Source organism: Histomonas meleagridis, assembly GCF_020186115.1.
Source record: "Histomonas meleagridis strain 2922-C6/04-10x chromosome Unknown contig_95, whole genome shotgun sequence".
Classification (NCBI taxonomy): Eukaryota; Parabasalia; order Tritrichomonadida; family Dientamoebidae; genus Histomonas; species Histomonas meleagridis.
In genome coordinates, this window is record NW_027150927.1 from 113,494 (window position 1) to 136,306 (window position 22,813).

General features: G+C 29.2%; 7 protein-coding genes across 7 annotated transcripts; 4 read left to right on the top strand and 3 right to left on the bottom strand.

The window, feature by feature from the left end:
* Positions 1 to 1,327: 1,327 nt before the first annotated feature.
* On the bottom strand, positions 1,328 to 1,666 carry GO595_009717 (uncharacterized protein; the record flags this gene model as incomplete). The annotated part of the gene is made up of 1 exon (XM_067923433.1): positions 1,328 to 1,666. The coding sequence occupies one exon, from the start codon at positions 1,664 to 1,666 to the stop codon at positions 1,328 to 1,330; it is 339 nt and encodes a 112-aa protein (XP_067770027.1).
* Positions 1,667 to 3,774: 2,108 nt separating this feature from the next.
* Positions 3,775 to 5,244, top strand: GO595_009718 (uncharacterized protein; the record flags this gene model as incomplete). The annotated part of the gene is made up of 1 exon (XM_067923435.1): positions 3,775 to 5,244. One exon carries the CDS (start codon positions 3,775 to 3,777, stop codon positions 5,242 to 5,244), a length of 1,470 nt encoding a protein of 489 aa, XP_067770028.1.
* A 6,659-nt stretch (positions 5,245 to 11,903) lies between these two features.
* On the top strand, positions 11,904 to 12,485 carry GO595_009719 (myb-like DNA-binding domain containing protein; the record flags this gene model as incomplete). The annotated part of the gene is made up of 1 exon (XM_067923436.1): positions 11,904 to 12,485. The coding sequence occupies one exon, from the start codon at positions 11,904 to 11,906 to the stop codon at positions 12,483 to 12,485; it is 582 nt and encodes a 193-aa protein (XP_067770029.1).
* A 2,014-nt stretch (positions 12,486 to 14,499) lies between these two features.
* Positions 14,500 to 15,516, top strand: GO595_009720 (CMGC family protein kinase; the record flags this gene model as incomplete). Its single annotated transcript, XM_067923437.1, has 1 exon — positions 14,500 to 15,516. The coding sequence occupies one exon, from the start codon at positions 14,500 to 14,502 to the stop codon at positions 15,514 to 15,516; it is 1,017 nt and encodes a 338-aa protein (XP_067770030.1).
* An 841-nt stretch (positions 15,517 to 16,357) lies between these two features.
* Positions 16,358 to 17,086, bottom strand: GO595_009721 (aspartic peptidase; the record flags this gene model as incomplete). Its single annotated transcript, XM_067923438.1, has 1 exon — positions 16,358 to 17,086. One exon carries the CDS (start codon positions 17,084 to 17,086, stop codon positions 16,358 to 16,360), a length of 729 nt encoding a protein of 242 aa, XP_067770031.1.
* A 2,497-nt stretch (positions 17,087 to 19,583) lies between these two features.
* Positions 19,584 to 20,714, bottom strand: GO595_009722 (actin; the record flags this gene model as incomplete). Its single annotated transcript, XM_067923439.1, has 1 exon — positions 19,584 to 20,714. The coding sequence occupies one exon, from the start codon at positions 20,712 to 20,714 to the stop codon at positions 19,584 to 19,586; it is 1,131 nt and encodes a 376-aa protein (XP_067770032.1).
* Positions 20,715 to 21,239: 525 nt separating this feature from the next.
* On the top strand, positions 21,240 to 22,592 carry GO595_009723 (uncharacterized protein; the record flags this gene model as incomplete). The annotated part of the gene is made up of 1 exon (XM_067923440.1): positions 21,240 to 22,592. The coding sequence occupies one exon, from the start codon at positions 21,240 to 21,242 to the stop codon at positions 22,590 to 22,592; it is 1,353 nt and encodes a 450-aa protein (XP_067770033.1).
* Positions 22,593 to 22,813: the final 221 nt, after the last annotated feature.

Here is a 22,813-nt window from a genome sequence, read left to right on the forward strand (position 1 = left end):
CACTGGGCGCATGTGTATATTTTGCCCTTGATGGAATTGAGGATTTTTCATGAAAAATCCCATGAAAACTCATTTGAAGCCACTTTTTCTTTAGGACTTCTAAAGATGAGAAAGGTGATACATAAAGTATTGAAAATAAAATGTGGATAACGGCTTACCAAAGAAATACTCGTATTTACTAAGTAAATTACTCATTAATCATCAATTATTGTATTTAAAATACCATACTTTCATTATTACGTAATATGTTTACGCTTGTCCTATTTTTTATACATAAAATTAATGCTGACGTTATTTTATAACAGGATGTCTTTCACTCGAGATATTGCGCTTTTATGTAATCAATTCAAAATGGTGCCGGCATAATTTAAAAGCACTTTTTTGTCATTTGACTTCATCTCATCTCAAATCAATCTGGTATTCTGTGAATAAGATTTTATCTGATAGAAATTCCTTTGAAATACATTCAAGAATTTGAATACCAAAACATGTGCATGGCTTTGTTGCGTCGGAGCTTCAATGAAAGAAAAGGAAAAAAATACAAATGAATGAGAAACTTTAAAAATAATTGAACAAATGTTCATTATTCGAATCATATGAAATAGCAATAAGATATCATTGAAATGATATCTTTAAATATATTTATGAAAATGAGATCATTAAACTTAATAATAATTTAGAAGAATATGGAAAGAAATGTGTTTTATATAATAATTATGAAATTTTGTCATATTTGCAACATGAAGGTTTGGAAATTAATGCTTCGATATATAGATGAAATCGTAAGAATCGGAAAGATATTCCTTCTTAAACATTTTCTTATAGAAAATCAAATTCTCAAAAATTATTTGTTTTTGTCTGCTGAATCAGGAAATGTCGATATTATTAAAAATATTTTTGTACAAGAAGGAATCGATATTATAAAAAAGATATTTATTTTTCATTCTTAAAACTTACTAAAATAATTTGATGTTTTTGAATAATATTTGGAATTTATTTATATAATATAATACACTATCTAGAATAGAACATTCAAAAGTGGTAGAAAAAAATCTTTTGATCGAAATGACAGTTACGTAACTGTAACTGATACAGAAAAAGGGTTTTAACATCGATATTTATTTGTTCGAAAATTTATGGAGAATAATGAATTTTTGTTGATATTTAATTATTATAATAATTTAATGGAATCCAAAATTCTTTTCAAATAAAAATTATCTAAATATTTACTCTAAGCAATAAAGTTATTTCTATAAAAATTATGAAAAAGCATACGAAGCGCTTTAAAATTAATAATTGTTTAACTAGAATAATAATTCGTTGTATATTATTTTTCTTGGCGCATTTTCTCATACATTTCTGGATACACTGTATCATCCATTCCTAATAATCTTTTGATAGCAAATGGAATTGGGTTTTTGTAAACATAAGCCCATACGAAAGCAACAATTCCAATAATAATTCCAATAACCAGAATATCATAAACGATTGATGATTTTCTTGTTTCGTATAATGGTTTTGTTCTTTCATATTGTTCATCAACTTTGCTTATTGTTTCATCAGTTTGTATTTCCATCTTATTAGCATGGTTCTCACTAATTACTGGTTTTTCTTCTTGTTGAGCTTTTGGCTCAGATTCTTCTTTGATTGGTGTGTTTGACTTCATTCCAAATTTTTTCATATCACATGTCGGTGTATTTTCATTATCATTACAAATTTGCCTGAAGCAAGAAATTCAAGTGAAAACACAAATCAATTTTTAAGCCAGAATTTTTAGAAAACATGTATTATGATCAATAATATAAATTGTTTTTCAATAACATTCTTGTATGTGATATTAACAAAAGCTTAGCTCCAAACGACTTATAACAAGTGCTTGCAGCTGTAGTGAGCTATTATTTAATATTTGGCAAAATATGTGATTCTACTAAAGATTCTTTCATATTGTGTTCAAACAATATTTATGAAGAATTTCACTGATTGCAGCCACTGAATCAAGATGAACTTCATATTAAAATTATTGAAAAATATTTTTTTTTCTTTTAAAACAAAATACAAAAAAGTTTTTAACAATAAAAAAAATACAAAGAAATGAAATAACTAGATGTCGTCATATGGTGCAAGATCATAAAGCTCAAAAAATTCAACAAATTTATCAAAACCTGAAATTCCAGGCAACTTAACCAAATTTGCAAAATATTTCTGTAGCTGACTAGACCTATCTTCTAAGAATGATGTCTCTTTGCTGTTTATGATTTTTTTTGGTGGAAAAGGAAGAAGATATGGAGATGAATTAAATTTCTCTCTTATTTGTGAATCAATAGAATTTAGTGCTGAATACCTTCTTCTAATTTTTTTGGTGTAAACTAATTGATTTTTTTCGACTCCAATTTCAATAGTATATATTACTGCATTTAACTTCGGATCTAATTCATAATCCTCTATTGATATATACATTGGTGGGAGTGTGTTTGATCCACGTAGCATAGTGCTTTTCTTTGTTGGTATTTTGGAAACAGGAATTCCTTCCATTCCAAAATTGTACACAAATTGGGGTGCCCCGTATTTTCAAAACAACCGCCGGAAATGTGAGGAGATGCATAAAATGTGTCCTTCCGCTAATAAGGAATTATTATATAGTAATTTTATCATAACGCTGAGAAACACTAAGTTATGGTAATGTACATTTTAAAAAATAAAATATTCTTTATATTATTTTAATACAGAATGTTGAATTCGAAATTGATAAAAAGAATAATCATGAAATAATTCCAAAATATAAATGTTGGTAATGCTGCCTAAGTCATTATATTGTGCATATGATAAAATCTTGGTTTTAAGATATTGATTATAAATCCATTAATAAATTCCTAAATCTTTACATATGCTGACAATACAGCTTGACATTTGTATCTGCATGTATTCTTATTGATATCTGAGAAATTTCATTGTTATTGGAATAATCGTTTTTTACTGCCTAAATAACCGTAAAAGGCACAAGGAATGACAGCAGACTTCAGGGAGAATTTTGATGCTTTTTGTCGAATGTTTAATGATGAAAAAAGCTTCATTCTTCCGTATCTTTCTGTTAACTCAAAAGCAGCTTCAGAAATGCAGGAGAATGGTAAACATTTAATAGAAAAATTATGGTTACTTTCTCGACTATATTATCTCACGCAATCAAAAAAATGTTTTACACTTGATCAATTGACTCTTCCTCTTCGTGAGTTTAAGCCATTAACGGTAGCAGCAGCACTCAGATTATTTAATCGCCCAAACTATAAAGATAGGTTTGCTTTATTGATCAACTTCCTTGTCAGTAATCCCGAAATATTTGCTCAAATTACTTATTTTTTAATGATTAAAACAGAGCCAATCAAAAGTATCAAAGATGAAAATACAGTGTATCAAATGACTCAAGAAGATATTCAATTCTTTAGCTTCTCTACCTTTCCATCTATGTTTCTTTATTTCCTTACAGATGATGATCAACTTCATGCAATTCAATACATCACATCTCTCTTCAAATTACACTTCTATATACACACATATAGATTTGGAAAGCCTCACGCATTTCTCAAGGACATAGTCTTCAGTTATTTTGTTTCTACAAATCCCGGAACATTTTTCTTAAATGCAATCAACCCTGTAATTTCAAGATTTTTTACTTATTCTGAAAGCCATACATTAAAATATGTTAAAAGAGATAATCATCTTGAGAGATATAAATATTGGGTTCAAGTATCTCAATTTTGTCAAACAATTATTCAAAGAATGATAAGTGCCATTCCACTACTTCCTATGGCAGCACGTCGTCTTGCCACAGCTCTTATTGAACTTGAACCTTCATACAATGATTTCAAATACATATTTATTATTGAAAGTTTCATTTGTAGGTATATATCATCTTACATAGATGCCCAAGATCCACTTCTTATAAAGGATGCCATGCTTTATCTTCTTTGTTGTTGCCCAATGGAGAATCCAACCAAAGCGCACATCAAAGACGTAATTGAATCGAATCCGATCGACTTCCAGCCGTTATTTGACGCTATCGTACTCAAGAAGACGGTTACAAACGGTCTCACAGATGCTCTCAATATCGCGGGCAGATTTACTTTAGTAACACCACGTGATCTCACATTACTTATACGTGGCGTACAACATTTTCAAGAATATGTTGAGCCTTCTTCTCAAAATGTGTTAGCTAATATGTTAAATGGAATTGAAGAGCCAAAAGATTCGTCTAATGATACTACGCCTTTTTACTTGCGAGTATTACCAAGTGATTCTTCACTTGAAAAGGTTCAACTTAAGTCCATGCAACCATATGAAGAAATTATTGATCTTGTAAATCTTATCGATTTAAGTAAATGTTCATACGATTCTCCAGAAGAACTTCGTCAAATCTTAATCCTTAACTGTTCCTTGTTTATTAAACCGCTTACACTTCATAAGATGTCAATTGAAGCCTTAACAAATTCATCACAAATTCTTCCAAACGCTGTCAACAATCGCAAGACATTATCAGTTCTTTCCGAGCGCCTTTCCACAGCCTTATTTGTTGTTAGTAATGAGACCAATTCATGTCAATTACAATTAAAAAATTTAATTGAAATCATCACCAAGCAAAAAATCATTCCTTCATTAATCGATGAGTATCCCTATGAGTTTATCTACAACTACGACGACATTTTCTCACCATTAGCATCATATACACGATTAATTGAAACCGCCGCCAAACGAATTGAGTCCCTAAATCTTATGGAAGAGAACCAAACAGTTCTCAAGAAAAGCTTTTTCATGGATTTTGTTGACCAAATTGATATTGCATTTTCATTCCAATCGAAAGTCAAAACAGATCGCATCCCGAAAGTACTGTCAGAGTTTTGTCAGAATTATTCCAAGTCAATAAACCAACTGAACCAACATCGGCAGGAAATAATCGGGAAAGCTGCGATCGAATTGCAATACGTCAAAAAAAGTCATCGAATTAGTTATAACTTAAAGACAACTTTAAGGGCGTTGAAGTCGCTGTCGATATTCGATGAGGAGATGATCGAAATAGTAATCGCAATTTCGGGAAATGACCAAATTTTCGCATTCGTTTATTTCCTGAATTCGTATTTGAAGGACAAAAGAATCAAAGACGTGCTGATGAACGAGCAGGAGCAGGAGATGATAGAGAGGCTGAGAAAGGCAACGCAGAAATTGCATGCGCTGGCGGTCGAGAAAAAGAAATGAAAATAAAAATCTGTTTTGGAAAATATTTTGTGTTATAATATGTTTTAATAATTTGAAACAGCACTTCATATAGCAGTTGGAAATAATAATATCGAAATAGTAAAATTACTTTTAGATAATGGAATTGATGTTAATGCAAAAAATATTCATTTGAATAATTTGGAATATGTTTTAATAAATTGGGACAGAGTTTCATATTGCAATACATAATAATATAGAAATAATAAATTACTTTTAGAAAATAATTGTTTGTAATCATATGGGACAAATTCCAAATGAATTCCTTTGAAACCAATTGGATAAAACAAAATATATTAATATGAAACATCGTATAAATAAACACATAACTGTATTTAATATAAAGAAGGCGAAAAGTCAAAAAGGAAACCCACAGATTTCGTAAATATTCTCTAGAAGGTGAGACACTTTACTAGCCCCCAATCAAAGCTTTGAATAATTCTCTGAGTTCCCTGAAGGTTTTTCGTTATAAGCTAAAATCTCGTTTTGCATTATATGCAATGTTTCTCATATATCTATTAGGTTGCAACCAAAGTACAATTAAATGAAAAATATTCATTGCTTCTACGATGCCTCAAAGAGAAAAAAGTAGAATGTTGTTCATTACAAAAGCTTGATATTTTGTTTCCCAGATACATCATTATTGATCTCTGATTCAAAGAAAATTTCACAAAACAATTGTTTAATCCAAAAAATAAAGTTATTCATGAAATAGAATTTAACGTTTTTCTTATCCTTTCTCTTTTTTTGTACATTTCAAGAAAACATCTTTGTAACAAAAAGTTATTATCAATCATGTTCAACAAAAAAATTGATAAGAGAATTATATATCCAATTCGTTTTTTTTTAATATTTATTATTCATTCATGCTAAAGTTTTAGTAGAGTTACTCTTATTTGTTTTCATTGTTTTTTTCTTAATGTGTATAACAAATTATTTAAATAAATTCCAAATTCTTTTATAAGATTTCAAGTTATTTATAAAAAAAAAAATTAAATATAATAAACAATCAGTTATAGCATTACAATCAATATCTGGTTTCTCAAGAAGTAAATTCATTACATCTATATTATTATATTTAGATGCTAAAATAAGCGCTGTTTTAAATATTACATTGAATTTCCATAGATTTATTTGAAATGGTATTTTATTAAAGTAAACTCCTAACAAAATAATACAATATCTTTTACATTAACATCTACCTTTTTTTTTTAAGAATTAGTTTAACAACTTCTCTATGCCCATTTTGAGATGCATACATAAGAGCAGTAAAAAATGAGATAAACAATTTTTAAAATTTGTTTTGAAATATTATAATAAAAATGAAGAAATATTTAAATGCAATATATAAATATCTTGAGCATTAATATCAATTTCTTCTTGTTCAAGAAGTAATTTTACTACTTCTGTAAAGCCTTTTTCAGCTGCTAGAATAAGTGCTGTTGCAAACATATTATTTAATTTCCAAAAAATATCTTCAAATATCAAAATATTTAAATAAATTTCATCCAAAATAAATAAATATCTTTGTAATTAATATCAATTCCTCCATGTTCAAGAAATAATTTTACTAATTCAGTATTGCCATTTAAAGATGCATGTACAAGTGGTGTACGCAATTAAATAAACAAATATTAAATAAGATTTAGAAATATAAAATCTTCAAAACATATAACAAATAAAATAAATAAATATCTTTAAAGCTTACATTAATTTCTTTTTGCTCAAGAAGTAATTTTACGACTTCCATGTGGTTGTATTTAGATGCCAAAATAAGTGGTGTATTAAATATTTAGAACAATTTATAAGTTTTGAATTGATTTTATGAAGTTGTTATTAAAATTTTAAATAGAGCAAGTAATCATTTTTAACATTAATATCAATACCTCCTTGTGCAAGAAGTAATTTAACTATTTCTGTATGACCATTATCAGATGCTAAAATAAGTGCTGTATTAAATAATTTAATATAATGCAAAGTATTATTTTGAATTATCAAGTAATAGAAAAAAATATTAAAAAAAAGTAAATCAAAATCTTGGGCATTAACATCAATTCCCTTTTGTTTAAGAAGTAATTTTACTGTTTCTGTATGAGCATTTTTAGAAGCCAAAATAAGCGCTAATTGAAATATTTTAAATAATTATCAAATATCATTTTAAAACAAAAAATTATTGAAACAAATTTTTAAATAAAAGAAATATTTATCTTTAGAGAAATCAAATTCTTTTTGATCAAGAATTGTTTCTACTATTTCAGCATGACCATTTTGAGATGCCAAGATAAGTGGTGTATAAAATAGTTTAGAAAATTTCCAAGTTTTATTTGAAAACTTTGATTTGTTGAAATTAACATCGAAAACATTTAATAAATATTTTTGATATTGACATCAATATTTTTTTGTTCCAAAAGAAACTTTATTATATCCAAATAACCTTTTTCAGCAGCATTTAAAAATATTTTTTTAAATATTTTTTGAAAATTCCAAATGTTTTGTTGGATTTTCCTATACTATAAACAAATTTTTAATCAATTTAATTAACAGTTTTACTATTATAATTTATATATATATTATTAATAAGGTAAATAAAAAGTTCTTTGTTTCCAGAAAATGTCGTGATATCCGAAAACTTTATTCTGATTGGATTTTTTGCAAGTAAATATTGCATCATAAACATGTTCCCCATTTCTATTGATTCAATGAAAATAGGTTTATCGATTTTCATTCCATTTTCTTGTAAAAATATAAAAATTTCATAATTATTATGTGAAACACATAATTTCCCTAAATTTTCTAAATTCTCAATTATTTTAATTTTATTTTCATAAAAATATTTAAAGATATCATTTCGATGAAATTCAATTGCTGTTTCATATGCACATTCAAATGCCGAATGATTTTGCTCACATAAATGAATGATTTCTTCATTTCCACCCGCAACCGCATATTTACCTGTATCTTCAATGTTTGCTCCATTCATAAGTAAATATTTAAAGCATTTAATTGATCCAAAAAACGCTGCATAATCAATTAATGTAACATTTTCTTTATTAATAAATGAACATCTTTCATAAAGTGATGGTTCAATTTTTTGATTAAAATTAAAATTTGTTTGTGTTGATATTTCTTGAAGTTTTTCTATTTCATCATTTCGAATTATTTTCGCAATATTATTTGGATTATGTCCTTCTTTAATTAATTTCTTATGAAGTTCCCAATCATTCTTTGATAATTCGTTTATGTTTGCAAAAAAGATATTTCCAAATGGAGCTTTATTTTTCAATGAATTTATGTTTTCCTTGGTGAGATAATGTGAAAAATAAAATGTTGTTTTGTTTTGTGTAATTTTCTTATTAATGTTTTGACAAATAATTGGATCAACCATTTCGTTTTCAATCATTACTTCAAAGAGATAATTTGATTCATTTGTATTTTTATATATAAGAAATTGAGTTAACATATTAAAAATATTTTGTTGTTGTTTCTGAATTTGCCTTTCTTTCTGTTCAAGATCTTTTAAAAAATCAAAGAATATCTTATCAAACCCTTTAGATATAAAATACGAATATGCTAATTTGCAGATGATTAAATTAAATGAATACGAGAATTCTTTAGTAAAGTAACCCATTAAAGTTTCAATTGAAACATCTCACCAATATTTTCGTTATTTAATTTAAAAATAATATGTTCAATAGACTTTAATATTTGTAGGTTTTCCAAATATTTAGTAATTTGGCTCTGGTTACCTCCCATAAAAAATGGAAAAATAGAGTGATCAAAATTTACCCATTTTTCCCTTTCAAAAAATTAGTGCTTTGCTTTACCAAAATTGAATAAAAATAAATTTAATACACCACTTTTTTTTTATTATTTGTACCTCAATTTTTATTGCCCTATTATAATAGGTGTGCTTTTGATGAGCGATTATTTTTTGCATTTGTTTTTCCCAAAAATGAAAAATTATTAATTTATTTGAAAAACTCTATCGGAGCGGTTATTACCGTGATCACAAAAAGTTGTTATCATATAAAAGTGGCTTTTGTTTGGAACGATAGAATACTGGGAATTTGTTTGGTTTATTATTTAAAAATAGCACTTTTGTGTTTCTGAAGGAATTGTGATATGAAAAATGATCGTAGCCGTATGGAAAGAAAATTTTGAAAATGGAAATATGGCACGATTGCCCCCGGTTGAAAGAGTCTAATTTAATTTTGTGAAAATTTTATTTCAGGTTTAATCTTGTTAAATTATTTATACAAAAAGACATTTTCATTTTAAGTTTTAGCGTCAAATAAAATTTTTAAGAGTTTATGTATGTAAATTATTCAATATTGTGATAGAATCTGACCAAGTTTTTGATAGGTTTTTCTTTCAAAAAACTTATCACTTCTTCTCTTGTAATTCCTTCTTAAATTTGAAACTTCGCATTATATTATTTTTTATTCATTTTTATTTCTTCTACAAAGGCGAGGATATAATAAATCTGGGAAATAATAATGTACAGTATCATCATTAATTCCAAAAATTTTTTGGCATCTTTCAATAGTCTGGTTAATTCCTCCATCAGCATGATGATGTAAGAAGATAATTTTATTAGCAGGACCATTAAATATACCGCAATGTCTCAAGTTGGTTGGATTTTTTTCTTTTGGACAAGGACTTAAGTCATGAAAGTCGCCTTTATATATTCTATCCAAGTCAGCTTTACCAAAAGAATGACCTAAAAAGTTAAACGACGTCGCATCGACAATCGTTAGATTTAATCCAAAGATAAAATCGTCATGACAGATATCTTCAGCACTTCTACACTTATATATAACGTCTTTATACATCGGAAGCATCAATTCAACAGCTTTCCTTGAATAAAGATAACCTGCACCACCTTGAAGATATCCAGGAGTATAATATTTCTTAATGCAACAACCTAAAATGATAGGTTGAGTAAGTGGATCATATTTGTTTTCTAATGATTGATAAAATGATTCCAAAAGTTTTATATTTATACCATTATCATCGGTGGCCCGATGAAGCCACCGATAATTTGTTTCGTAATAAAAATATGAAAGACCAAAATAGGTCTTTCGAAAAATATCAATACTTTTGAAGTCATACTCCCCATACGGTCTGACATTGGCTACAACTTTATCATAGAAATCGGGCGCTTTGAGGTGTAAAATGTCCTCTCTGTTTTCTTGTGTTGTCTTATTGAAATCTTTCCATTCAAGATATAAAGCTTTGTAACCAGGCATCTGATTTAAATCGTTGACAAAATAACGCGACATGCTTATAGGGTTTTTACTTTTTGGTACTGTAATAATGAGAAACATCATCTTATTTATGATTTTATTGTCATCTGTTGTTTTATTTGGAAGGCCACTTGGAATGTTGTTTGCTAAGACGTTGGTATTAAATCGAATTCCTTGAGATATTGTTTTGAGATTTAAAAAAGCAATCAGATATAAAATTGTAAATCCTACCAATAATACGACCTGAATACAGGAGTGATTTCCACTTTGGTTTTCTTTGACATTTTGTGACATCTATGTGGGGTTGGAAGCAATTTAGTTCTGCCTCGCAAAGGAATTAACGTTCAAATAACGGTCGCGTATGCGTTTCTGTGGCGAATTTACATCAAAATTGAAAAAATTTTATGTGTAAGCATCATAATTGTTGGAACGATTATAAAAGACTTTGATTGGAACTTCCAATCATTGGAAGTTCAAATTAAAGGTAATTTTTATTGAGCATTAATAAAATCGTTATCAGATATATTAGAATGATTTGTTTTCCTCCATAAAGAAAAAAATCAACAATACTTTACACCAAATTTATTGGGATAAATTTTTATTTTCAAGAGTAATCAAAAACAAACAAAAGGTTTTTTCAATATTCTCATAAAAGAAAAAAAGAAAACCTGATAATTAAAAAAGCCACCGGCGGGACTCGAACCCGCAACCCCAAGATTAAGAGTCTTATGCTCTAGCCGATTGAGCTACGATGGCAACATGATGAAATATGATTTATAATAAATTTGATGCAATAATTGTAAGTTAGTCATTTTAGATATGTTTATATTGGTAACAATAATTGAAAGTGTCTTATTTTCATTATGTACTTCTTAAATAAATATTACAATTCCAAGTAGTGTTTGTTGTATACAACAACATAAAACTTATAATGCTAACATAATGAAATAATTATCCAAATAAACCTAAGACTTTTATTTCTTTATTAAATATATTACGAAAAATTAATAATGAATTAAAAAAAATTTTGAAACTATGGTATAACTCAGAACAATCATCACCACTGCATTCAGTTGTTTATGTTTGGGAAGGGTTTGTTTGAGCAGTTTTAATCACTTTTTGATATGAACGAGATTTTGGACTTCAATTTTGATTTTTTCATTTAATACCAAGTATTAAATTTAATTATACATAAATTTATACCAAATGATTTATTATATTTATAACTACCCAAGCAATACACCAATAAATTTTCGATTATGAAAATATTTTGATTTTGATTTTTCAGAGCATTGAAAATTTGAGTGATTAATCACTTAAATAAGATTTTATTTAAATATTCTATATTCATGACGGTTAAATGATTAAAATTCACATCACAAAAATATTTGCGTGATGGAAAGAGATCCTAACCAAACTGAAAGTTGTGCCAACAATGTGCCACAACCAACGGGAACAATAGTCATGAGAAATAATTGGACACCTAATGAAACTAAGCGCTTAAAAGATGCAGTTCAAATCTTCGGAACAATCTGGGATAAGGTAGCACAATACGTCGGAAGTCGAACTCCAAAGCAATGTTATGAACATTGGGAACAAGTTTGTAAACCAGGCATAAATAATGGAGAATGGACGCCAGAAGAAGACAGAATTCTTTTTGAAATGTTTTTATATTATCCAAGACAATGGAAAAAAATTGCAACATTTCTTCCTGGCCGCACAAATCAAGCAGTTAGGAACAGGTACGATAAATCTACTTCATCTGCAAATCGAAGAATCAAGAATGCTATGGACCAAAATCATCCAAATACAGCTCCTGATATGCCAATATTTGTCATGCAGCCAACAATAAGACCCATAAATTTAACGTTTGATCATAATCAACCACAACTCAGTTATTTTGATGAAAATTTCCAAGAAAATGAAGAAGAATACAATTATAATCTTTTCGATCACAATAATGACGAAGATTGGTAATAATTTTGATATTATTGGTTCAAATGCCTAATAATTCAAACATTGGTCTATCTAAGTAAATCAAGACTTTTTATTTGGTATTTTCAGATTTCATCAAACTTCAAATCTTACAATATTTTTTCAACGATAATTTCATGTTAATAATGACATCGGTAGTAAATTACAAAAATGCTCTCGTCATCTAATTTTGATTGTTCAATTATTCCAAATTCGATACGATTTCGACCATATTTTTTCGGGGATTTTGAATGTTTTCCTATATAGCGATATTGTATGTTACATATGTTCATTATCTTGTATCTTTTTTATTAAAATTTTCGATAAAAAGTGGGATTACATCATGAAAAAACGACTTTTCCAATAATTCATTGTTTGAAAAAGTTATAAAAATGCCACAATAAAAACAATGTATACATTTGAAATTTCAGTGCACTATAAAAAGTTGCATTTGAATAATTTTATTTGTTCAAACGTTCTAAGACTCAGAATTATTTCAAATAGTTTGTTCATTATTTTGATGATATTATGATCGTGTTTGTTAATTTGTGATCTGTTTTTATCTGAGCCAAAGTTTGATCAGATATCGATAGCATTGCTTCTTAGAATATATATATTTTGAGTTGATATCTTTATCTACATTATCTGGATTTAATATATAAAAACAAATGATCGATTCATAATATTTTGATTTGAGGATATCGATATAAATCGTCGTGAGACATCTGTCGATATTGATTCTTTTTTATTTTTTTTATTATGAATATAGAGTAATTCTTGAATTTATTTGTTCGATAATATTAGAAAATAAGGTGAAGTTCACTATAGAACAACATAAATTCATATATTTTCATTATGTTTTAATAATGAATTAATGAAGATTAGCAATTTTAAACTCTTTTCTCACAATGCATCTTTAATGTAAGCCTTTAAGGGTTGCGACCAAGTACGATCAAAATCAACTTTTTCAATACTTTCGAAAAAACATGTTTTTGTATATCATATATCTCCATGTATATAATAAATTTTAAAATATCTTGTTGACCCAGAAAATAATATCACATGGACTTTAAGTTTATTATGTTGTTTCCGAAAAAAGGAAGAAAAAATAAATTAATACGAAATTAATCAATATAATATATAAATCAAATTATTGTAATTTTTTGATACAAGCATAATATGGTATTATGTTTTATAGTGCTAGAAATCAAATAAATTAAAACAAAATCAAGAAATTCACAAAACGAAATGAAAAAAATTAAGTAAGTTTGTTCAAAGTCAAAATATCCCGATGATATTGAATGGTTTATAATATCATATTAAAAGATTCTGACAAAATAAACACAAAAAAGTTGATAATTTTCGACTGAAAAAATCAATATTTTAAATATTGAAACATAAGAGAAAAAAAATGAATCTTATTAACCACTAAGGAAAAATTATAAAATATGAAACAATTTCCACATTAATTCATATATGATATTTAAACGTGATGACATTGATTTTCAAAGATATTTAATGTTGGTTAAATTTCATTGGATATTTTGAAGTATCAATAATATTTATTCAGTTTTTTCTGATTTTTTGATTATTTCGATACACATAAAAAAATGTATTTATATTTTAAAATTTTTATATTCATATTTATATATTAATTTGATACAATGTTCATTAGTTTTATATCTATATTATATAAAACTATTTATAGATGAATTTTTTTTATTAGACGATTTTAGTGATTATTGTGTGAAATTAATAAAATATCCACTCTTTTTTGCGCTGTATAATATAATGAAGAATTTCATATATACCATATAATAGTTCTTTATATGAGGATATGGGGAAATTTTTTCAATTTTTTTAAAGCACTATGTGTAATGAGATATACTCGATATAAAAAATTACCGCGCAATAAACTTCAGAAAATTGAGAACCCCTTAACGTACAGGAATTTTACGAATTTATAATAATTGTGTCGATCTGTTTAACGGTCATCTGGGCGCCCTTAAGAAGTAAAATGGAATCTTCTTCTGAAGACAGAAGTGATCTGGATTCAAGTGGTGTCTTAATTCATGAATCTGAATTTTATAAAGATGCCCTTGTTAAGCTAGGTCCAAAATGGACTGATCTCATTCATTTTTACCCAGAATTTGGAACACCAGATCAATATACAATCAGAAAAAAAGTTGGAAGAGGAAGATTCTCAACAGTATATCTTGCTCACAATGAAAAAGGAGAAAAAGTTGCCATTAAAGCACTTGTTCCAATTGACATTCGCAAATACATTAAAGAAATCAAAATCTTAAAAAACCTTTATGGTCATCCCAACATTGTCCGCCTTCTCGATCTAGTTCAAGATCCATGCACAAAGAGTTTTTCCTTTATCTTTGAATGGGTTGAAATTCAAAAATGGCGAGAAACCTATTATTTGTTTACTTTAGATGACATCCGCTATTACATGCGTCAACTCCTTGAAGGTTTAGAGTATGCGCATAGCCATGGAATTATTCATCGTGACATTAAGCCAGCCAATATTGGAATTGATCTTAAGCGCCGAACTCTCAAAATACTTGATTGGGGTCTTGCAGAGTTTTATGTTCCAGGCAAACGTATTAATCCTCATGCTGGAACTCGTGCATATTTATCACCGGAGCAAATGATCGGATATCCATATCTTGATTATGCCGTTGACATATGGGCTGCAGGTTTAGTCTTTTCTATTATGCTTTTTAATCGTATAATTATTGAGCCGAAGAAGAATGCGTATGAGCAGCTGATTAACATGGGCTGTTTTATTGGCGGGAAAAAAGTTGTGAGTTTAGTTGCGGACTTTGAGTTGCCAATCGATAAGAGGCTGTATAAGGCGCTGCTTAAAGTTGAGGGATGCGGCCTCCAAAGATATATAGACACGGCCGATCAGGAGAAATGCACGCCAGAGGCAATAGACTTGGTGTCGAAGATGCTGAAGGCAGACTTCAGATTTAGAATATCAGCTTCTGACGCATTGAAGCATCCGTTCTTTAATAAGAAATGATAAATGTTTGATATGAAGAAATGTAAAAATTAAATAAAAATTGAGATTAAGATCACTTTAATAAAGTAATTTAAATGGTTTGAACCATATAAATTGATATCGTCATTAAAATGTTTTATTTATACATAAGCTTTTGTCAAATAATTTATTGTATCCATAATAAATGAAGTAATACATCATTTAAGTTGTAGAAATGAAAATTTGAATTTGGGATTGTTAAATTTTTAAAGTTTACATCACAAAAAACATAAACAGAAAGAGAAATTGAAAATATTAGCTTAAATGAAGCAGTTAAAATTTAAGGAAGACAATGGAAGCAAAGTGTTACAATACTCACTTCCTCTCCAAATGATGTGAAAAGTTAAAACAAAAATTTTCTCACTTGTTGAATATATATTGTTAACAATAAGCCAAAACAAAATAATGACTTACTTCTAAATTATGTTCAAATAATAACAGAGTTAGAATTAATCAATAACATGTGTCTCATGTGGTTGAGATAGTAAAGAAAGCAAATGGTGGATAATGTTTAATTGGATTTTAGCCTTTTCCAGGAAAAGGATATGTACACCAGAAGTTTCTACAAAACTTATTAAAAGATGAATTGAAGAAACACTAAATTCAAAAAAATATATTTTAATTTGATTAATTTAATTTAATACTACTGATTCTTTAGTAATTAAACTCAAGCTCAAAAACATTAAAGAAAAGAATAAATTTTCTTTCCCTTTTTGCCATCAAAGCGATTAAAAATTATATCTTTAAAGTTTATTAAGTTAATAATCCAAAAACAAATTTTTTCCGTTTTAATTTTATTTCGTAAATATGCAAAACATCAAAATCAGCCATGATTCAAGAATGGAATTCTCTTCTCGCCCATAACCAAACAGTGGTTCTTTAAATCGATTACCGCCTGGTTCTTTGTCATCCAGTCCACTCCGAGGATGCAGTGATCGAGCGGACCTTCCATTACGGTGAACGGATTTGTCCATACCCAGTCATCTACCTGTACCTGAAGAGAGTGGATTCGACCTATTGTTGTTTGAGCACCAACTCCAATGCAAACGGATTGGAAACGGCGATCAATAAGATAATCAACATGACATTGTTGTGCAATGGTAAGAGGGAGAATAGAAACTTGTGCGCCAGTATCAATAAGGGCTCTAACAGGTTCATTGTTAATTTTACATGAAATGAATAATAATGAATATGATACAAAATGTTCTGGATTGTTTTGAATTGCATATTCATAATTGTCATGAATACGTTGTTGTTGAATTTGCTGCATAATACGCCGTTGTTCATCAGCATTAAACATTGATTCAAGAAATTGATCACTTGAATCAGGATTTTCAAGTGTTGCAGTAAAGTATAATATTTTTCCTAAATTGAGACTCGAAATTTGTGTTTCTGGTGGGATTATTTTGTCGTCAACAGTAATGGTGATTTTCTCCGGTGGATGATTTGTAACAGACGAAACCATGGCAATTAATAGTGAGATTGTGGCATCTTCTTCAATTTCTATTTCAAGTGGTTCTTCTTGTCCTTGAACTTTTACAAATAAAATCATTTATAAAAATAGCAAAAACCGTTCGGCCAACTATACGTGTGTAACGTATTGAAAAAACATTTTTTTAATGTTTTACATGTACGATACAACTTTTTGATAATAGAATTTGAACCAAAATTTTGAAATTGAATTACACTTTTTTGTATCACTTCCCAAAAAAGTTAACTTAAATCAAAACAATGGGAAACACTCTTGCCACACAAAATTAAATATAGATAAAGAGAATGTTTCCATAAAGTAAATGTAATAGTTGACAAATTTGATAAAATTAAAATAATGTCAATTAATAATATTGTAATTCAACTGTTATATTTTTGTTTATGATGCAAATAAAAGAAAATGTTTTTAGTTTTTTTTTAAAGAAATTGAAATGTTTGATAAAAACAAAAAAATTAAGAAGAATCAACAAAAGCAAGAACAAAGAATTCATTTTTTACACATTTCTTTTCATATTATGAAATTCAAGAAAAGCAATGATTTTTATGATAGCACCATTAAAAATTGTCATGAGACAAAAAATGAATCGGAAAATCAACTACTAAGAGGCACAATTAATAACAAAAGAAAAAGCCATTCAATATTTCATCAACTTGAAGTAAATATACCAAATTTTTACTATAACATCAAAAAAAAGCAATATTGGTATAAACACAATCTCATTAATAACCAACTTAAAAGATTACAATATAATAAAACATTTATTTTATTTATATCACATTTCAAAATATTTCATCAGTTTCATCTTCATTTTCATCACTCATAATCTCGTTTAACAAATAAGAAGCTTTCCTCATTATTTCACCATTAGTATTTGCACATATTTCGTGAAGGCTATTAATCAATTCATCTTTCTTTAATTTCTCAACAAACTCATCTCCAAGTGATTGCGAAAGCTCAATAAAAAGGCACAAAATCGGCTCAAGAAGTTCTGTGGAACCAGTTTCGCCATTTTCCAAAAAATCAAAAAATGTTAAAATTAATTCATCAGAAATCAATTGCAACTTATTCGAACAGTAGTCCAAAATGTTAATCAAAAACCAACAAGACTCATTTTTAACGTTAAATGTCGAATCATTAACTAAGTTGATAAGAGAGTCAACAAATCTTGCATCAGAACATTCTAAAATTACGTTTTCAAATGTAGATGATGCATTTACTAAAAAACGAGATGTTGCAAATTGAACATCAGGCGGTGAATTAAACAAAATATGATAACTTGAATGAAATACATCACACTTCATCATAAAGTTTTGATATTGTGACCCTGTATAATATGTAATATGTGTCAAAATCGTCATGATTTGAATAATAATTTCTTGATTTTGAATGTGAATCCACTTTTTGATAAAGTCACTGAAATATTTGAACGAGACAATTGAATGGACATTTTCTTCACAAAAAATGGATAATTCTGATATAACCGTAATCGCATATTCGGCGGTTTTTATGTCGTTTGATTCCAAAAAAAATGGTAAAATGTGATAGAGAGCTTTGTTAGAACGGAATTGATTCCCATACTTTAAGAAATGTGAAACTGTTAGAAGTACTTTTGGCGAAAATCCAACTATTTTACATGATTGAATCACTTCCGATCTTTGAGGAAGATCTCCTCCTTTTTGAATATAACCAAAAGCAGAATAAACAGGATCATATCGAACAAATTTTAATATCGTATGTGCTATGTACTTGAAATTAATATCAGGAGAAGGAGGAAATCGAAGCAAATTTAAAATAGTTCCATAAAAATTAGAAGCAAACAAAAAAACGCGTTGTTGAAATCCAGAATATATGATACGCCTAATGAACTTCATTGATACGTGAATCATTTTAGGGTCAGGGGATTGGAGATTGCGCAACAAAATAGGAATTATTCCTTTTGAAATTGTTAATATGGTAACATTTGCAACTGAAGTAGCAATTTTATATAGGTTGTAAAAGAGAAATGAATCGTTTGATTGATCTAAAATTAATAAAATTTGATCATATAAATCTGATTGAATAATGGCATAAAAAATTTGCGGATTGCATCGATTAAAAACATCTTGTAATACCATACATAGTTTTTGTCTATTCTCTAAGTTTTCTTGGATTGCTTGATAAATATCTTCGTTCAATTGAAAATTTTCGTTAATTTGGATATTAGCTTTCATTTGATTTATACCTAACTCTGCGTCGTCATGTTTTACTTCCTTTTGAAATCTGTTTTTCCGAAGTTCTGCAAGCCTTCCGGCTTTGAACTGCAACTTCATGCTCAGACAAATAGAACGTTAAGCAGCAATTTTTTGTAAATAAGTAATATTGCAAAAGCACAATTCAATAACATTTGCTGACTGCTCCTTAAGTCTATTCGTTTCATTTGAATTTTACTAAGATTTAATATGAAATGCAATATAACAAATTCTTTATTTAAATTAAATCGATTCTATTTGCATATAAAGATGATTGGAAATAGAAAAATTATAAAATAAAAAAAGTAAAATTAATGCTATCAAATTGTTTAGAAGCACTTGCGGTGGACAATTCCTGGACCAGCTTCGTTGTATTCGTCACGTGTGATAACCATTTGTGGGAATGTTGCAAGGGAGGCAAGGATGGAACCACCGATCCAAACTGCGTACTTACGTTCTGGTGGAGCGACGACTTTGATCTTCATTGTTGGTGGTGCGAGGCGAACCATTTCCTTCTCCATACGTTCTGGGAGACCTTCGAACATTGTGGTACCACCGGAAAGAACAATGTTAGCGTAGAGATCCTTACGGACATCGATATCGCATGCCATGATGGAGTTGAAGAGGGTTTGGTCAATACCTTCGAATTCGAAGCCATTGAAGTGTGGCTTGAAAAGAAGTTCTGGGCACCTGAAGCGCTCGTTGGCGATGGTGATGACGTTGCCATCTGGAAGTGTGTATGAGATGTCGCATTCGGATGTTGTGACGGCCTTGTTCATTTCTTCATCGAAATCAAGAGCAACATATGCGTGCTTCTCCTTAATATCACGAACAATTTCCTTTTCGGCGGATGTTGTGAAGGTGTAACCACGTTCGTTGAGGATCTTTTGGAGGTAGGCTGTGAGATCACGACCAGCAAGGTTGATACGCATGATGGCGTGTGGAAGGGAGTAACCTTCGTAGATTGGAACTGTGTGGGAAACACCATCACCTGCATCGAAAACAATACCGGTTGTACGACCTGAGGAGTAAAGGGAAAGAACGGCTTGGATACCAACATAGAATGCTGGAACGTTGAATGTTTCGAATTGGAGTTGGATCATCTTTTCACGGTTGGCCTTTGGGTTCATTGGGGCTTCTGTAAGAAGAACTGGATGTTCAGCTGGATCAACACGTAATTCGTTGTAGAATGTGTGGTGCCAGATCTTTTCCATATCGTCCCAGTTGGTAACGATACCGTGTTCAATTGGGTACTTAAGGATGAGGATACCTGCCTTAGCGCATGCTTCATCACCAACATATGTATCCTTGTTTTGACCACCAGCAATTGTTTGGACATACTTTGGACGACCAACAATTGATGGGAAAACTGAGCGTGGTGCTTCATCACCAGCGAAACCAGCCTTGCACATACCAGAACCATTATCGATAACTAATGTTTGGACTTCGTCTTCAGCCATTAGATGAAAGTGAAGTGAACTCGTTTACATTTGATATTTGTCTATATTTTAGCGGACAATGTGATGTGAACTATTGGGGTACCTGACATTATCAAATAAACCATTCATTTTTGAAATAAATTTCGATAAGAAAATTTTTTCAATGGGAAATATGAAGATTGTCAAAAATTGAAAGCAATAAATTTATGGGTTGTTAATATGTCAGTAATGCATAATGTTATTTAATTTAATTTGAAGGAATTAATTAAAAATGTATTTTTTATAACTGTAATCTTTAAAAATTTAATTAGATCTAAAATCACAATTATTAAAATATTTAAAGTTTTTCTCATTTAACAATCTTAACAATTTTTTTATATGTTGGTGATATTTCTATGATGTTTTTGATTAAGTCTTTTTCATCTCGAAGGCTTTGTGCTTGTTCTTTTCCAGACAATTGGCAAAGGGAGATTTTGTTGCAACTGAAATTGGTTCAAAAAGTGAATACTTTACTATCAAATTTTAGGTGGCCTGACTTCGTTTGACATGTTTTGTTTGGTTTACAACCCTCAAAGAAAATTAAAGATGTTGAGTTTCCTCCTCGTATTGGCCAACTCCTACCAAAATTGCACTCATTTCTACGAGGTAAAAAAATCAGCTCAAATATTTACAACAACACTTAAGAGAAATGAAAGAATTTGTCTTAATATTACAAGATCGAGAACAGCAATTCTCTTAAATACATTCGCTTATACTACAATGGAAACATTTACCAAATGTAATCAGTCGTATTGCCTTCAAGGAACCTTTTCAGTCGAAGATAATATTGGAGGCTTTTGGTTTGGCGATGAAGAAGGTATTTTTACTATACAAAGCAACCAAGAAGGATCTAATTTTGTTTCTTTTGGTGCTGCTGTTTTCCCATTTAACTGTGATGACATTTTATTATCCAATTCACTTCAAGATTCTTTATATATAACAGCTGAAAGTCAAAAAACATATTGTTATTTCAACAGCGCTCTTGGAGATAACAGATATGAATTCAATTTCAGCTTTGATCCCATTAATCCAATTCTTGTATTATATGGTGAATCAAAACCTGAACATATTTTTGCATCAACTCAACTCATCATACGTGAAAACAACAGTGCATTCATTATGCGTAAACTTTCGAATTTTTCAGAGATCCATGCATCTGATTTTGGATTAAAATTCAGTTCAGATCATAATTACAACAGTGTTTTCTTCAAAGACCTCATTCACTCCAAAGGTTTCCGTGTTATCTATGGTTACCAACCATCTCCAGAAGAATCAAATACCAAAAAATATATTCTCATCGCATTATCAGTTTTTGTTCCGGTCTCAGTTATTACAGTCCTAACTATTTTTTATTTCAAAAAGAATCGAAAAGTTCGGAACGAAATTTCATGGCCAGCAGATAAAGAAGATAATATGGATGAAGATAACAAAGTTGACTTAGACCCAGAAAATCCAAAAACGTACGCTGAAGTACCAACTGTTACACCTATTGGTGAAGGATTTCCTGAAAGTTCTTCTTGTCCATATCGAAAGAAAATTATTGATGTTGAATCTCCGACAGAATATCCTTCTGTGGGTATAACATTTGAAGACTCAGGTCCACAGATTCCGCATATGCCTGAAAACTGTTCTTCAAGTTTTCCAGATCCGGAAAATATACCAACAGTAAGTATCAAATACGAAACTTCGAGTGAAAAAGCATTCGAATCAGAGTCTAAAAGCGTTTCAGATTCCACATTCCCAGATTCAGAAGAATTCCCTACAGTGAAAATGTTATATGAAGATTCAAGTAGTCGGTTTGAATCAGTTTCTATATCAAAGAGTAATTCTGAGCCAAGTTTATCAAGTTCGGTTGATTGATTTCCTCGAAACCCTTCCAGTTCAGCCGCTAAAGATCATATTTAGATTAATCTTTTTTGGTGAACTTGGATCAAATTGTTTGTAATTCAATAAAAAAGACATTCCTAAAGTTTTTAATCTTGTAAATAGTTGGAAAGAAGATTTTTTACGTGTAATTTTTAGATCGAAGTTTTTGAGTAAAACATTCAAAAAGTTTTGGGGACAAACGATTGTTTGAAAAA